The 18,554-nt window shown below is 42.0% G+C and overlaps 1 protein-coding gene across 5 annotated transcripts in view; it reads left to right on the forward strand.

Moving 5' to 3' along the window:
• Positions 1–18,554, forward strand: part of LOC122557625 (protein kinase C-binding protein NELL1-like) — a 954,605-nt gene that overhangs the window by 284,996 nt on the left and 651,055 nt on the right. For all 5 annotated transcript variants that reach the window (XM_043705393.1, XM_043705388.1, XM_043705391.1 and 2 more), the window contains one exon: positions 5,439–5,567. In XM_043705393.1, coding sequence (XP_043561328.1) covers positions 5,439–5,567 — 129 coding nt within the window. The remainder of the gene's footprint in view (positions 1–5,438; positions 5,568–18,554) is intronic.

Below are 18,554 nucleotides of genomic sequence, written 5' to 3' on the forward strand. Positions count from 1 at the left end.
GATGCTCAGAGGGAGTTGGATCAATGCCAAGGTATTTCAACATGTAAATACTGCTGACTTGGTGATGGGATACCTGCCTCTGTGGTATCATTTCACTTTTGATTTTAGAACTGCCCTTTTCCCATTTCAGTCTACAATCAAAAATACAGAAAAATAGAAAATGCAGTCTTCCAATAGAGACACAGGTTTAGGGACTGGAATTTAAGAGGGTAGGGCCCAGATGGATGGGGTTGAGGGAGGAGGCGTGCACATAATTGGAAATAACAGGATTGTGGCAATGTTACTAGAGTAGTAATCCAGCAGCTCAGAAGGTAGCTCATCACCACCTTCTCAAGTGCAATTAGGGATGGGATATAATGCTGGCCCAGCCAAGCAAGCCACGTCCACCTTCCTCGAGTGAATTTTAAAAAACTCTGGAGATCATGTTCAAATCCAATCACTGCGACGGGGGAAATTTGAATTCATTCCAGAATAAACAGCTCCCTCAGTATCAATGGTCATGAAACCACTAGGTTAACATAAAATATTCTTTGTGGAAGGAAAATAGAATTCCTTACCCCATCTAGGTTACATGAAACAAAAGAGCAACAGCAATGTGATTGACGAGCCTCTGAGTTTCAGCAAGCCACTCGTTCATACCAAATCTCTACAGAACAGTACATTTAAAATAATACCAAACAGATCACCTCATTACATCAACATGGGCAATGGAAGCAACAAGTGCCCACCCTGCCCAGTTGACCATATAATCTAACAAGGGGAGACTTGTACTGAAATTGGGAAGTCTTTTCTAAAGACTAGACAAACAACAACCCAACATAAAAAATCCAAAAATAAATCACGTGGCCAATGGCCAAAGTTCTCTGGGCCATTCCTGGTCTTTATTTTATATGGGGTTGTAAGGATTTATATTGAGGAGTGCCATAAGCACCATTCACTAGGATTATGTCATGTAAACTTGTGGGCAGAACAAAGCTTGTGTGACCTGCCACCTGGTCTTCCTCAAAGTCACTGTAACAATGTCTATTATATCAGTGTAACCTCTGATGCTTACATGCAATGAACTATATCATTGAACTATATGAACTATAACAGTTACAAGTGGAGTTCCGCAGGGATCAGTTCTGGGTCCTCTGCTGTTTGTAATTTTTATTAATGTCTTGGAAGAGGGAGTCGAAAGGTGGGTCAGTAAATTTGCAGACGATACGAAGGTTGGTGGAGTTGTGGATATTGAGGAGGGCTGTTGTCAACTGCAAAGGGACTTAGATATGATGCAGAGCTGGGCTGAGGAGTGGCAGATGGAGTTCAACCCTGTCAAGTGTGAGGTTGTCCATTTTGGAAGGGCAAATAAGAATGCGGAATACAGGGTTAACGGTAGGATTCTTAGTAAGGTGGAGGAGCAGAAGATCTTGGGGTCTATGTTCATAGATCTTTGAAAGTTGCCACTCAGGTGGATAGAGCTTGTAAGAAGACCTGTGGTGTATTAGCGTTCATTAGCAGAGGGATTGAATTCAAGATTTGCGAGGTGATGTTACAGCTGTACAGGACCTTGAAAAGGCCACATTTGGAGTAGTGTGTGCAGTTCTGGTCGCCTCACTTTAGGAAAGATGTGGAAGCTTTGGAGAGGATGCAGAGGAGATTTACCAGGATGTTGCCTGGAATGGAGAATAGGTTTTAGATTAGATTAGATTAGATTAGATTAGATTAGATTAGATTGTACGAGGATAGGTTGAGAGTGCTAGGCCTTTTCTCATTGGAATGGCGAAGGATGAGGGGTGACTTGATAGAGGTTTATAAGATGATCAGGGGAATAGATAGAGTAGACAGTCAGAGTCTTTTTCCCCGGGTAAAACAAGGGGACATAAATTTAAGGTGAAGGGTGGAAGATATAGAGGTAGGTTCTTTACCAAGAGAGGGGCGGGGGCATGGAATGCGCTACCTGTGGGAGTGGCAGAGTCAGAATCATTGGTGACCTTTAAGCAGCAATTGGATAGGTACATGGATAGGTGCTTAAGCTAGGACAAATGTTCAGCACAACATCGTGGGCCGAAGGGACTGTTCTGTGCTGTATTGTTCTATGTTCTATGTTCTATGTAAAGTGCTTGCAGAAGGATAATAAGTCATTAGGCTGAATCTTGGCAGTTGGAACATAATTTGATGACGTTATGCACGGTGGCTTGGTGAATAGAGGAACTAAATGGGATTTAACTTGAGCAAGATGAAATAAAGCTGCACCACGCAGGAAGCTAGCATACAAGTTTACTAGAAAAGGAAACTGGAATGTGGCCTTTATTTCAAAGGGAATACTTTGTAAAAATAGGATGGTCCTGCTAAAACTATACAATGCACTAGTTGGACCACACCCAGAATACTGTAAACAGTTATGGACTCCTTATCTGAGGAAACATGGAAACAGATGATAGGAGCAGGAGGAGGCTTTTGGCCTTTCGAGCCTTCTCTGCCATTCATCACGATCATGGCTGATTGTCCAGTCAATAGCCTAATCCTGCTTTTTCCCCATAACCTTTGATCCCATTTGCCCCAAGTTCTGTATCTCGCTGCCTCTTGAATACATTCAATATTTTGACATCAGCTACTTCCTGTGGTAGTGAATTCATAGGCACACTACCCTTTAGCTGAAAAAATGTCTCCACGTCTCCGTCCTAAATGGTCCACTCCAAATCCTCAGACTGTGACTCCCTGGTCCTGGACGCATCCACCATCTCCCTGCCTAGTGGTGTTAGAATTTTATATGTCTCTATGAGATTCCCCCTCATTCGTCTGACACCAGTGAAAACAATCCTAAGTTAGTCAGTCTCTCCTTATACATCAGTCCTGCATCCCCAGATCAGCCCTGGAAATCTTTGCTCTCCCTTGAGAGCAAGAGCATCCTTCCTCAGAAAAGGAAACCAAAACTGCCCACAATATTCCCGGTGTGGTCTTACCAAGGCCCTGTGGAACTGCAACAACACATCGTTGCTTCTCTAATCAAAACCTCTCGCAATGAAGGCCAACATACCATTTACCTTCGTTACCGCCTGCTGCACCTGCATGCTTACCTTCATCGACTGGTGCACAAGGACACCCAGGTCCTGCTGCATACTCCTCTCTCCAAATTCACACCCATCCAGGTAGTAATCTGCCTTCTTGTTTTTGCTTCCAAAGTGAATAACCTCGCATTTATCCAAATTATACCGCATCTGCCATTGATTTGCCCATTCACCCAACCTGTCCAGATAATGTTGGAGGACATCTGCATCCTCATCACACTTAACCCTCCCACCCAATTTGGTATCATCTGCAAACTTTGAGATGTTACATGTTGTTCCCTCAACCAAATCATTAATATATACTGTGAACGGCTGAGGTCCTCGCATCAATCCCTGTGGCATCCCACTAGTTACTACCTGCCAGTTTGAAAAGGACCCATTAATTCCTACTCTTTATTAGATTCCCTACAGTGTTGAAACAGGCCCTTCAGCCCAACAAGTCCATACAGACCCTCTGAAGAGTAACCCACTCAGATCCATTTCCCTCTGACTAATGCATCTAATACTATGGGCAATTTAGCATAGCCAATTTACCTGACCTGCACATCTTTGGACTGTGGGAGGAAAGTAGAGCACCTGGAGGAAACCCACGCAGACATGGAGAGAATGTGCAAACTCCATACAGCCTAAGGCTCTGGGTCCCTGGCTCTGTGAGGCAGTGGTGCTAACCACTGTGCCACTATGCCATCCCTTTGATTTCTCTCTGCAAACCAATTTTCTATCCATTTCAATGCACTTTCTCCAGTTCCACAGTGGTAGACTAGCCTTGGAGACAATCCAGAGAAGATTCACTTAGTTGATCATAGGTACAGAGGGATTGTCTTATAAGGGGAGGTGGAGTAATTTGGGCCTGTACATCAGAATTTAGGAAAATGAGAGGCAATCCTATTGAAATGTACAGATTCTTAGAGGGCTTGACTGTGTAGATGTTAAGAGGCTGTTGCCCCCTGTAGGAGAGTCCTGGACCAGAGGGCATAAACTCAAAATCAAGGGTTGGCCATTTAAGACAAAGATGAGGAGACATTTCTTCTCTCACAAAAGAGTAAACCAATGGAAATTTTGACCTCAAAAGCTATTGAGGCTGGCTTCTTAAACGTATTCAAGGCTAAGATTGACAGATATTTCAATCAGTAAGGGAATCAAGGGTAATGGGGAATAGGCAGTAAATGGAATTGAGGATTACATGGTCAGCCATGATCTCATTGAATGGTGAAGCAGACCCAATGGGCCAAATGACCTACTTTTGCTCCAACGTCCTTTTGCTTTACATTATTCCCTCAAAGAATTCCACTAAATTAGTTCAACATGAGTTCTCACTCATAAAACCACATTGACTCTGCCTGATTGTATTGACTTTTTTTTCCAAGTGTTCTGCTGTAATGGCTTTAGTAATTGCTTTAACATTGCTACCATGTTGGATGTTAAGCTAACTCGACTTTGGTTTCCTGCTTTCTGCCTCTCTCCCTTTTATAATGAAGGGATATCATATCATTTTCCTATCTATTGGAACATTCCCTGAATGAAGGGGATTTTGGAACATTAAAACTAATACACTAAGTACCTCACCATCCATTTATTTTAAGCCTTATGAGTAAGTCCATTAGGACCTGGGGATTTGTCATTAGTAGCCCAACAGTTTGCTCAGTACAACATACTAGGTAATTATAACTTTGTTAAATTGCTCCTCCCCTTCCATTTTCTGATTTCCAGTGACTTCTGGGAGGTTATTTGTCCCAGCTTTAGTAAGGACCGATGCACGATTCCTGTTCAATTAATTTGCAATCTCCTTATTTCCCCTTGACAATTGTTAGGCACAGATATTTTAATATGTTAAGCAGCAGAAAAGCAGTCCATCTGTGAGAATGGATGTGGGGTAGCCACAATGTACTTGGGTATCAGTACCATTTGTTTACCAGAGTCACAGACTACAGAAGATTGCAGGTAATTTTGGCCTATAATACTCAATGCCAAATCTTTGGCCAGTTCACTCCAGGCATGAAAGTTTGAAACATCAATTCATAACTACAACATTGGATATGCCACAAATGGGATGAGCTGACCTTTATATACAATTCTGTAATTCCATTTATTGCTAAATCCTGGATTGATAATTTAAAGAGTTATTTCAATCACAGAAACCAATTTGTTAACCACATGCACTTTATGTTGGGAATAGCTGCAATTTGGTTTGGAACACAGATCAGTCTGTTCATTATCTTCAAAGATTTGGATGTTTTTTTTGCCCCCATTATAGCCCACTTGTGTTATAATCAATGTAGACGTCTGGAAGAACACATTAAGCCAGACAGCGTCAGGAGGTGGAGAAGTCAACATTTTGGGTCAACATCCTTCATCAGGATGTGATATAACTATGCCCTTGTATTACAGGCCATGATTTCTGTGCGGATGGACATCAGTGTGGTGAAAACTCTGAATGCTGGAACCTGAACACACGAGCGATATGCATGTGCAAGAATGGTTTTGCTCCCATCCAAGGTGACACAGCTCATTGTGAAGGTAGGAAATGGTTTTCTTAGTCCTTCGTTGAGACTTGTGAAAGACAGTGACTTGGTGCTAACTTCAAACAGACGAGGGTTCTGCAGTTAGCTGTTTTCTGAAACTCAGTTGTGAGAGACACAGCCTTCTTATTTGTGGACTGTTCGTTGGTGAACAGAAAGGATGGGTGTTAATAATTCTATCCAGTTCTGGAAAGTGGTGCGATGCTCATGTGTTAAGATGCATCAGACCATCTGGTAGACAAAGTCAATTTGTTTGTTTTTCAAAGATTTTTGAAATATTTCTCAGGAAAAAGGCGTCACTACCATTATAGTTCACTCCTAGCTGATACTGCAGATGGTGAACGTACTTCTTGAATCTGCACTGTTTAGTGACACAGTGTGAAGGATCTGTTGCTGGCATTGATGCTGTTGATTGATACAATTCGCAATTTACAATATGAATGCTCAGTGTAATCAGTGTTTAAGTTAGGCTATCACAGAGGAGATAAGCATTTTAAGGTCTTATACAGTTAATACAATTATGTGAGCATGTCTGACTGTTAAACAGCCCAGGTGCTATGGTTTGGGAGAATTTTCAGCCTGTTCTGATCTGGACATGAATTGTCAGGGATCTGAGGACAAGTGCATTTGAAGATGTATGTTGAAATCTGTTTTTTGGTGAATTATCCACGTATTTGGATGTTTTTGCTTTTTTTTTCATCTGTCATTTTCTGGTTGAAGAGCAGAGGTGCCACATTATATGCTGCTATGTTTCTGTGAGAAAACGAAAGCATTTTAAAGAATAGGTACAAGCCTTAGCTGTTGCTTTGTACTTATGAAGTGTCCACCATGTCAGTAGTTCAAAATTACAACATAGCCAGTTGAGCTCCACTTAATGAATGCTGAAATCGAAATCATGACATTTTTGTCCCAGTCATAATTGTGACCTGAGACACCATGACACTAATTGCCAAGTTCCATTTGCAAATTGTGATGTTCTCTGATGATTTGCGTTGTTTTGGAAGTGTTCTAACAATATCAGAATAAAAGGCAAAAGTGGTAAAATAAAAGCAGTAAGAATTGCAAGGAAGTGCAAGTTAAAAATTACATCATTGAGGGATAGTAGTTCAGTTCCATTAAGGATGAGTGGCTGGGGAAATGTAACTGAAATATTTACACTGGCATGGCAACAAGAAATCAGTGAAGGATTTTATTCCCAGTACAGCACTGATCTTTTTAAAGTCCATTCAACTTTGATCACTCTCTTTTATTTTTGTGCTGTGCATAAATTCGAGTTGACAAGACAAAGTGCAGCTATCTGTCTCTGGTGATGAGATGTTACAAGCACCTCATTGTGGCATTAGCCCTGGTGCTGGTGAAGGGGGAGAATTTAATGGCTGGCAGATGTGATTTTCTTGCTGATTTCCAGATAACAATTTCATTAGGATCTTGCTGCCGCTCTGTCTCCAAGATTGCGAAATACAAAGGGAGTGGTAGGGCTTGTTAATTGTGCTTTTTAGGACTCAGCAGATTTGTTCTGAGACCTGGTAATCCAAGGAACCGTGTTCCCAATGTCAAAGTAACTTGTATTTGTGAAAAGCCCAAAAACAGTCTCGAGATGCTTCATGGGAGAGTCATGTGTGAAAAAAAAACATAAGCAACAACAAAAAAAGTGTTTTTGAAGATGTTTAACAGCTCAGTCAATGAGGAGCTCTTTCAGGTGTATCTTAACTGACAAGAGAGGAGATATTTAAGTTGGGAATTCTAAGGAACTAGGTATTGGCATGACTATCAATTCAAAATTATGTACAAAATTAATGGATGTAGAGATCTCAAATGTTTGTATAATTATTTCACATTGAGTTGCTATCTTTCAATTTTTCTTTCATCACCTCATCCTTCAACAGGGACCTGTGAGGGTTTTTGTTTGTTCGGGTGCAGTATATGCTTCTTTAGGAGTATTTCTTGTGAAGGAGCAAGATGCTGGAATCTATACTGAAAACAAAGAATGCTGGAGATCACAGTGGGTCAGGCAGCATCCATGGAGAGAGAGCGAGCTAGATGACTCTTCATCAGAGCTAATGTGAAGTGTGGAGAGGACAACATTTAGGCAGTAGTAGCGTTGGGGGGTGGGGGGATGGGGGATGCTGTTGGTGGAGGTGCTGGGGGAGAAAAGGTGCTGATAGACTTGATTGAGTGATCGGAATGTGAAAATAGCAGAACAGTGGTGTGTCAGAATGCCAGACTGGAAGGAACAGACAGTCCCATTGGAGTGGAAGGAGGGGAGAGAGGACATGGTGATGGAGAATGTTACAAGTAAAGCCAAAAGAAAGGGAGGGCGTGGGAGTGAGTTCACAATTTGAAGGTGTGGAACTCAATATTAACTCCGGAAGTGCCTGGTCTGAAGATGAGATGTTGTCCCTTCAGTTTGCGCTGGGATTTGCTGCAATACTGCAGTATGCCAAGGATAGACATATGGCTATATGAGCAGGATGCTGTGTTAAAATGACCAACTACAGGAAGGTCAGAATCCTGCTTGTGCACAGACCACAGGTGTTCTGCAAAGTGGTCACCCATGCTTTCTTGTGAAGTATGTAGAAGAGCACAGTAATTATCATTTTAAACAACTGCCAGTATTATGGATGTAAGTTTGCTCACTGAGCTGGAAGGTTCGTTTTCAGATGTTTCATCACCATACTACGCAACATCATCAGTGAGCCTCTGGATGAAGCACTGGTGGCATGGCCCACTTTCTGTCTATGTGTTTGTCCAAACAAAGACATGCACAAGAATTCCTAGAAGCATGGCATTCCAATGAGAACTCTATTAACAAACATGTTGACTTGGATCCCACTTACCACACCCTGAGAAAAAGAACAGGAAATGACATCGCCACAGGAAATTATATCACCACAAGAAATGACATCACCAACCCAAGGAAACCTAAACACATAAATAGAAAGTGGGCCATGCCACCAGTTCTTCGTCCGGAGGCTCACTGATGATGTTACCTAGTATGGTGATGAAACATCTGAAAACGAACCTTCCAACTCAGCGAGCAAACCTGTATGCAGAACCTCAACCTGAGCTACAAATCTTCTCAAAACTCCCTAACTGCCACTATTTCGAGTTGTACAGAAAGTTAGTGCTTCATACCACAGTTCTGTTGAGTATAATTGCTGCTGGAAATGACTAGAGTGGAAACTTCAATTATTTTTAATAAGATTCAATGCAAGATGGGAAGCCATTGCCTTATTCTTATTGAGTATTACTGAGTCTGAAAACAGAGTTGGTTTTAAGGATTGGCTTCAACATTCTTTTGACAGTAACATCTTCTTCCAGAAGTTTCCAATATTTCCTTCCCGTCATGCCCTGAAGGTATTGTATTATGTTGACTAAAGTTCCATAAGCCCTCAAGCCTCACTCAAACTACTGTCAATCAAGTATTTATTGGAGGCAGTGATGGTTGTCACGGTAAGTGACTCTGTAAGAATCATGGTAAAGTTGAGTTCAATTCCATCCACCTCCAGCAAGAGGGACTAACTAGGAATCAAGAAGGCTCATGTGATCTTTTTATGCCAATTGCAATTTGGTCCATCATGGCAGCACAGCGGGTCAGTGGTTAGCACTGCTGCCTCACAACACCAGGGACCCAGGTTCGATTCCAGCCTTGGGTGACTGTCTGTGTAGAGTTTGCACATTCTCCCTGTGTCTGCGTGAGTTTCCTCTGGGTGCTCTGGTTTCCTCCCACAGTCCAAAGATGTGCAGTTTAGGTGAATTAGCCATGCTAAATTGCCTATAGTGTTAGGTGCATTTACAGATGGAAATGGGTCTTTGTGGGTTAGAGGGTCAGTGTGGACTTGTTGGGCCGAAGAGCCTGTTTCCACACTGTAGGGAATCTAATCTTAAAAAAATTGTTCATTCTGCTGAATTTGACTGACTTACCAAATGCAATCTGTGCTCAGATTTTCATTGGACTACAAGGCTTACTGAAGTTCCTTTGAAAGCCAGGTTTAGCAGGATTTCTTCAACCACTCTTGGCCTCAATGTAGCAAGGTTTTAGTTTGGGGCAACTCAGTGGTTAGCACTGCTGCCTCACAGCGCCAGGTACCCAGGTTTGATTCCAGCTGCGGGCGACTGTCTGTGTGGAGTTTGTACATTCTCCCCATGTCCGTGTGGCTTTCCTTCATTTGCTCTGGTTTCCTCCCATAGTCCAAAGATGTGCAGGTTAGGTGGATTGTCATAGGAAATTGCCCATAGTGTCCAGGGGTGTGCAGGCTAGGATTAGCTGGGTTTTGGAACTGGGAGGGGTTCTGTGTTGGAATACCCTTCAGAGGGTTGGTGAAGACTTGATGGTATGAATGGCCTCATTCTGCTCTGTAAGGATTCTATGTTGTTAACTGTGAAAGGTTTCCTTTAGCATTTGCAGTGAGATCATTTGAGGGAGGCTTATCCACATCCTGTATGACATAGTTCTCCAGTCGACAAAATATAAACCAATTCAGTGGATTCAAACAGCTAATTGTTAACATTTACATGGAAACTGTCATTTTTACAGACCTAGCAACTAATGATAATGCACTCGTGAGTCATATTCTTGTGTGTTCTGATTGACAGTCAACAATAATGGGAGGAAGACTGGCATCCATATCTTATCTTCAATATTTACTCCCTTCATCATCAATGCTCATTATGTGTACTCTCTGCAATATGCATGGCAGTTGTTCACCAAGGCTCCTCCAACATCATCTTCCAAACCTGTTACCAGTACCACCTAGAGGGACAAGAGCAGTAAATATACAGAAACACCACTTCCAAGTTCCAAGCCATGCACCATCCTAAGTTGGATGTCACTGAGTCAAATCTTGTAACTTGGTACTACACTCTTTACTCTGCAGTGATTAAGAAAGTTAAAAATCACACAACACCAGGTTATAGTCCAATAGGTTTATTTGAAAGTACAAACTTTAAGAATGCTGCTCCCAAATCAGCTAGCTAGTGGAGCAGGATCAGCAGACAGAGAAGTTTTAGTTATAAATACTGTGTTCTATGATCCTGCTCCACTAGCTGCCAGACAAAGGAGTAGTGCTCTGAAAACTTGTACTGCCAAATAAACCTGTTGGACTATAACCTGGTGTTGTGTGATTTTTAACTTTGTTCGCCCCAGTCCAACACTGTTTCCTCCAGATCATGATTCAGAAAGTCAGCTCACCACCACCTTTTCCAGGGCAATTAGGAGCAGGCAATAATCGCTGGCGAGACTAGTGAGACTCACATCCCATAAAGGATGAAAAAAAAGACAGAAGGACTAAAGGCAAAAGTAGACAATTAGATAACTGAAAGCAATTAATTTTAAAATCAATATTTTAAGTTTTGATTAATTGCTGTTTACTGAGAGAGAAAAAAGATTGGTTTTCTGAAGCAGGCCCTAGGTGGAATGTGATTCATAATTAATGATTGATTTCAATACTCCTGCTGAATGTCTGGACATGGGAAACCTCAAGGTAATTTCAAAGTGAAGACCTAATGGATGTATTTAAAAAACTTCTTGTTAATCATAGTGATAACTGACCGGTAGTCAACTTTTAAAAAGGGCATTCAAATATGAAATTAAATTATATAACTCAGGAAGAACATGATAGAGCTCTGGACATATCGACCTACTAATGAGATTCCTGGATATCTGACCTATGACATCTTCTGTTTTTTTTAACTTGGAAAAGATCCAATTTTATTCTTAATGGTGAAAAATCTCTGCAGAACAGTTTCATATTGATAACTACCTCCTACTAATATTTATAGCCACTTTGATAAATCTATTAAAATTCTGTTCTGCCAACAGGGTGTCACCCAAATACCTGACATGACTAACTATGGATAAACTTTGTTTCATTAACAATCCCTATGTGCAGGCAGCTCAGTGTAAGATGACAGGGGGAAAACTGGAGCACACCTTCTTCGGCAGCCTCTTGGGATTGAGGATGATTGAAGGAGGTGGGGGAGCTCCTGCATGAGGGAACAGAAGATTATCAGGGAGTCATTTTAGCATTATAATCGGTACCAGCAGATAGATTTGCATGCGCCTGATCAGTAAGTGCACTTTCTGCTGCAGTTCCATTGTCCTATTTGTTTGCCTTTCTCCAATGCAATCATCATAAGACTGCAAAGAATTTACAGCATAGATACAGGCCTTTCAGCCCAACCAGTCTATGCTGTTCCTTCGGTTCTTAATGAACCGCTAGTGTGTCCCACTATGTTTAAATGTATTTTCATATATTACAGGAATATTCAACAGGGTTGCTTTGTCATTGCTCTAAAGTTTACACATATATAAAACAATAACTGTATACATGAAGCTGCCAAGATAGCTCTGGCATAAACACAGAATGCTGTAGGAATGCAGGAGGTGGCATGGTGGCTCAGTGGTTAGCACTACTGCCACACAGCACCAGGGACCTGGGTTCAATTCCAGCCTCAGCTGGAAGTTTGCATGTTGTCCCTGGGTCTCTGTGGGTTTCCTCCCACAGTCCAAAGATATGCAGGGTTAGGTGGATTAACCATGGGAAATGCAAGGTTGCAGGGATAGGGTGGATATGATTGGAATGCTCTTTGGAGGGTTACTATGGGCTGAGTGGCTATAAGAATTCTATAGTCCAAAAGCATCTCTGGAGAGAGAGAAACAGAGTCTGGTATGGGTATTTTTCAGGACTTCAGAATCATGCCAGACTCAGAATGCTACCACTGTTTTTCTCCCCGTCGGTGCTACCAAACTACTGGGTTTTTACAGCATTTTCTGTCTGTGTCAGATTTACATATCTGCAAAATTTAACTTTCATTGTGAGAAGGCTCTGATTTTGGTCAGTTCAGGCTCTGTGTGCTGCTGATGAATAGGATTCTTTTCTGGATGGATATATCTCTCAGAGTTTCAGCTAGATCAGAACAAACCAGCCTTCATGACACTCATGTCCTGTTATCCAGAGATGCAGATATGTGAGGAAGGCAAATAGCTTATGGTCAGAGAGAAAAGACAAGTGGAACCTGATCCAGTGCTAATAGTAACTGGCCCCTGGTCAATCTTCTTGGCATACACTCTGCTTGCTTTGGGTGGCATATTAGTTTCGTTACTGGGTGAAGATAATTCCCAGGCCTGGACTTGAAATGAGAGTTCAAAACCTATAATGGCGATTTGAGGAATTGAAATCAGTATTAACAAAAGCTCTGACAATGAAAAAGAATGAGTTTTGTTTGCTCGAAGTGGCCTTGGAGATGTGAGATTGACATAAAGGCTGCATTGGGTTGTAAATGAGGTTTGTTGAAGAAAATTGGTCGCTCCCATCCAGTTTGATCTTGACCCGACTCAGTCCTGTGTTAACCTGGTTAACTAAACTCTTAAATGACTGAAGAGTCACTCAACTGCTCCAAAATCTCCTTCCTGAAGCAGCTGGGGATGGGCATAAATATTAAATTTTCCAGACATGCTCACGAATTAATAACTGGCATGTGATTCAAGAGTAGTGATTAAGATATTCTGTGAAACTATGCAAGATTACACATCATCTCAGAGATCTCTGCTGCCTTATTGAGCAGACACTGAGGACATGAAAATTCTGCTGGAGCAGCAAATTTTTCCAAGCTCCATCTTTGGGTCAGTGCTTGGATAAAAAAGAGGTTGCCTCTGGGGATGAGAGGTCTTGCATGTGTGTGAAGATAACAATGATATAAGTGCAGCTTTCTCAGGCCATCACATGCTGATACCAGATTCTGAAATTGCTGCTGTGTAATAAATAATGCTGCAGTTCATTCAGTCGTGTAATTATCATCTTAAGTTGCTTGTTTTTGCATTCATATTCAATTATTCTAATGATGTCTCTGTTTAAAATCTGAGAACTGCATCAGGCATTCAGTAATTTAATTAGATTCGACTGAATACTGTTTCCATTGCCTGAACCTTGACTTTATGGCACTAACCATGTTTATTACAAGTGCAAAGCTCACAGCATTGTGTTATATAAGGTCTCCATTCCATCATGTGATGTCAGGCCAGTTCTGTGTGCCAGTGGTGTCCACTTAAGAAAAAAAATCCAATTGTGGGTTTTAGGGACAAATTGGGATGGTCTATCAATGCTGGCCAGCCAGCGATGCCCAAGTCCAACAAATAAGTAATAAAAAATTATATTATATATAAGGTAATAGACATTAAGATGTTAAGTGAACCTCCTCATTGTTTGAGATGTGAAAACTGGGCTGTGAAATTGGGTGTTCAAACTAAGTGGACAATTAATCTGTTTTTCTTTTGCATCCAAATGTTTTCTCCCATTTTGAGAAATGTGAAGTCATTGATTTTTTTTTTCTGTGCTGGATAATTTCAATAATGTTATAATCTATGAGTTGCATTAACTGGCTTCGCTTCTGCAGTTTTCCCCACGCTGTACCTCATTAGGTTTACATTTCAAATAGTTAAAACAAGAGCACTGACAGCAGCTTTAGCAGTTTACAGGTAAGTTGGACAGTCTCCCAAAGGTCAGGCTTCTTTCTAGGGAAGCAAGGTTCAGTTCTGCAAGAACACAGAGTGATTTTTAGAGAATAAGCCGTGCTTTCTTTGTTAATATGGTTGACATTTTCACAACATTTCCCCGCAGTACAATGGGGACTGAATGTCCAAATGATTTCATCAGCTGTAAAGCACATTGAGAGATCCACAGGTTAGACTTAGATTTAGGTTTTATTGTCAAGTGTACACAAGTATGGGGTATCATAAGGGGAGACGATGGTCTAGTGGTACCATTGCTAGACTGTTAATCCAGAGACATAGAACATAGAACATAGAAGAATACAGCGCAGTACAGGCCCTTTGGCCCTCAATGTTGCGCCGATCCAAGCCCACCTAACCTATACTAACCCACTATCCTCCATATACCTATCCAATGCCCGCTTAAATGCCCATAAAGAGGGAGAGTCCACCACTGCTACTGGCAGGGCATTCCATGAACTTACGACTCGCTGAGTGAAGAACCTACCCCTAACTTCAGTCCTATATCTACCCCCCCTTAATTTAAAGCTATGCCCCCTTGTAATACCCGACTCCATACGCGGGAAAAGGTTCACACTGTCAACCCTATCTAACCCCCTATCATCTTGTACACCTCAATCAAGTCACCCCTAAACCTTCTTTTCTCTAATGAAAACAGCCCCAAGTGTCTCAGTCTTTCCTCATACGATCTTCCTTCCATACCAGGCAACATCCTGGTAAACCTCCTCTGCACCCGTTCCAGTGCCTTCACATCCTTCCTATAGTATGGCGACCAAAAACTGCACACAGTATTCCAGCTGCGGCCGCACCAGAGTCTTATACAACTGCATCATGACCTCAGGACTCCGGAACTCAATTCCTCTACCAATAAAAGCCAGTACGCCATATGCCTTCCTCACCGCACTATTTACCTGGGTGGCAACTTTCAGAGATCTGTGTACATGGACACCAAGATCCCTCTGCTCATCCACACTGCCAAGACCACACAATGTTCTGGGGACCTGTGTTCAGAAACCACCACAGCTGATAGTGGAATTTGAATTCAACAATTATCTGCAGTTAAGAGTCTAATGGTGATGTGTCGATTGTTAGAAAAATCTATTGGTTCATTAATGTCCTTTAGGGAAGGACACTGTCTTCTTTACCTGGTCTGGCCTACATGTGACTCTAGACCCACAGCAATGTGGTTGTCTCTGAGCTGCCCACTGGGCGATAAATGCTGGTCGAGTCAGGTTTGCCTGTGTCCTGTGAATGAATTTTACAAAAAGAGTACAGTGAAAAGTGCGTAATGTTGACTCTCATGGCACCATCTAGGTACAGAGTATCTAGGTACAAAATCATCGTCACAGAAATATGAAAATAAAGAAGTAGGTTAAAATGTTTAGTACTGCAGTTTTCTTAGCATAAAAGTAGAAAAATAAAGAAATTAAGAAGTCCAACATTACAGTCTTTTCTTAGCCACGGGCCTGCAGATGCTCCAAGCTGGTTCTGAGGAAGGGTCACCGGAGCCGAAACGTTAACTCTGATTTCTCTCTCACAGATCCTGCCAGACCTGCTGAGCTTTTCCAGCAATTTTTGTTTTTGTTCCTCCAGGAGGGCTTGCTCTCCCCTGTGCTGGGCTGAGACCTGCCCGAGCACCCTAGACTTCTCCGTTGCTCTCAGGCCTTCAGGCGTGACCACCAGTCGCTGCCTTGCCACTGTTGCTGTCTGTGCCCATGCTGTGCCCCAGCCTCTGCCTCCACAGCCTCCAAAAGGTAAGTAAGAAAGACTGGAAAAAGCAAAGAGAAAGGAAAGAAAAAAAGGAAAGGGAAAAGGAAAATGGGTGGAATAGATGAGATCCAGGCTGTTGAGCCCAGACATTACCTACTCTGCCACTGCCATCCAGGTGCGATCAAGCAGGTTGTGTAGAGTCGGATTGTGTCTTTGTTGAAGGTTTGTAGGGTTTTGGTGGTCTTAATCTACTTTCAGACGAAATTAAAATCAGACTAAGTCTTCACAGTTGTTGTTCAGTCTTTCTGGTGACATATTGTATTCGGATCGACATTTTCATGAATTGTCACTATTACTGAGAGGTGAGCTGGATGCTTTGCTCTGCAGAGTGACCCCAGTAGCATGAGATTGATTCCTGTATTGGCAGAGTTCACAATGAAGGACCCGCTTCCTCAACCTCTCCCCTCGTCTGGGACATGGTGACCCTCAGGTTATACCAACATCCATTGTCTCTCTCTCTCTCTCTCTCTAATGAGAGAGAGCAGCCCTCTGGTCTTCTGGGACTATGCTAACTTTACTGAGGAATATGAGTTCAAGGTAGTGTCATGAAGTCATACCTTAAGACATAGAAACAGAAGAAAGCCATTCGACCCATTGAGTCTGCTCCCAGCAATAAACTTATGGCTGATCTGATAATCCTTCACTCCAATTCCCTGCCTATTTCCCCATAACCCTTGACCATCTTACTGATTAAAAATCTATCTTACTCAGCCTTGAACATGCTTTCAAATCTCAGAAATTACTGGAGAAACTCAGCCGATCTGACCGCATCTGTGGAGAGAGAAGGAGAGTTAACATTTTGGGTCCAGTGACCCTGCTTCAGAAAATGGGCACACTGTTATTTTATAAAATAGTCACCATCAGTTAGAGATTTTCCCAAAAGAGGAAACATCATATCCACATCCACCCAGTTCGAACTTCTATTTCAAAATATTTATCTTAAATTTCAGTGGATAATAGCCTGTCTAATATTTCCTCTTAGAAAAACCTTTTCATTTCAGGTATTATTCTCGTAAGCCTTTTCATAATTATTTCTAATACATTTACATTCTTGCTTAAATAAGGAGGACAATAATATACATAGTGTTCCAGATGTGAACTCATGAATGTCCTTTATATCTGAAGCATAGCCTCTCTCAGCAAAACAAAATTTTTCACTGAAGGTACATATGACAATAATAAATTAAATCAAAGCATTCTATTGGCTTTTGTAATTAGATTACTTACAGTGTGGAAACAGGCCCTTCGGCCCAACAAGTCCACACCAACCCTCTGAAAATCAATCCACCCAGACCCATTCCCCTACATTTGCCCCTTCTCCTAACCCTAGGGGCGATTTAGCATGGCCAATTCACCTAACCTGCACATTTTTGGACTGTGGGGGGAAACCCACGCAAACACGGTGAGAATGTACAAACTCCACACAGACGGTTGCCTGAGGTGGGAATTGAACCCAGGTCTCTGGTGCTGAGGCAGCAGTGCTAACCACTGTGTCACCCATATAACTTGCCTTATCTGTCTGCTAACCTTTTTGCATGCAACAGGACATCCAGACCCCTGTCCGTTCAGAAGTCTATAATCTCTCACTATTTTGATAAAATGTTTCCCTTTTTATTTTGCCTGCCAAAATGGACAAATGCACATTTTTCCTTACAGATTTAATCACGATCACCTTAATACCTCCTTATGTCCACATCATCAGTTACTTTCCGACCTACTATTGTGTCATCAGCAAATTAACATCTTTGGGTCCCTTCATTGTAAGTTGTAAAATATTGATGTTCCAACACTGATCCTTTCGTCATACTGCTCATTATATCTCACCAATCAGAAAATAGCCCATCATGATCTCTCTGATTTCTTTTATCTAGGCAAGTTTCTATCCATGCCTGTATTTTACCCCTTACGGTGTAGGCCTTTATTTTTTTACAATAATCTTTGATGTCACGCTACATCAAATGCCTCCTGGAAATCTAAGTTGAGTACATCCACAGGTCCCCTTTATCCACAGCATATGTTACTTTCTCAAAGAACTCCAATAAATTTGTCAAACGTGATTTCCCTTTCACAAGACCATGTTAACTCTGCCTGATTATTTTGAACTTTTCTCAGTGTCCTAATGTGCTTGGTAGTAGTTAGAAACACCTCCTCTGTGATAGATGTCATGCTAACTGCACTTTCTTGCTTTCTGTCCACCTCCAACCATGCTCCACTTCACTTTTTGGAATTATGAGTAAATTGCATGATCCATGTGACAGGATGTCCTGAAATTCCATCAAATCAAAGATATTTGCAGCCAGACCTGCTGCAGTGTTGCACTGGAATGCAAAGATATTCCCGGTGCTCAGTCTTCCTTTTGCATAGAAGACAGAGTGAAGATTGAATGACCCTGCGTATGTTCTGAGGAGAAAGTGAGGACTGCAGATGCTGGAGATCAGAGCTGCAAAAATGTGTTGCTGGAAAAGCGCAGCAGGTCAGGCAGCATCCAAGGAGCAGGAGAACCGACGTTTCGGGCATAAGCCCTTCTTCAGGAATGAGGAAGGTGTGCCAAACAGGCTAAGATAAAAGGTAGGGAGGAGGGACTTGGGGGAGGGGCATTGGGAATACGACAGGTGGAAGGAGGTTAAGGTGAGAGTGATAGGCCAGAGAGGGGTTGGGGGCGGAGAGGTTGGGAAGAAGATTGCAGGTCAAGAAGGCGGTGCTGAG

The sequence above is a fragment of the Chiloscyllium plagiosum genome, chromosome 16 (assembly GCF_004010195.1).
Source record: "Chiloscyllium plagiosum isolate BGI_BamShark_2017 chromosome 16, ASM401019v2, whole genome shotgun sequence".
Taxonomy (NCBI): Eukaryota; Metazoa; Chordata; class Chondrichthyes; order Orectolobiformes; family Hemiscylliidae; genus Chiloscyllium; species Chiloscyllium plagiosum.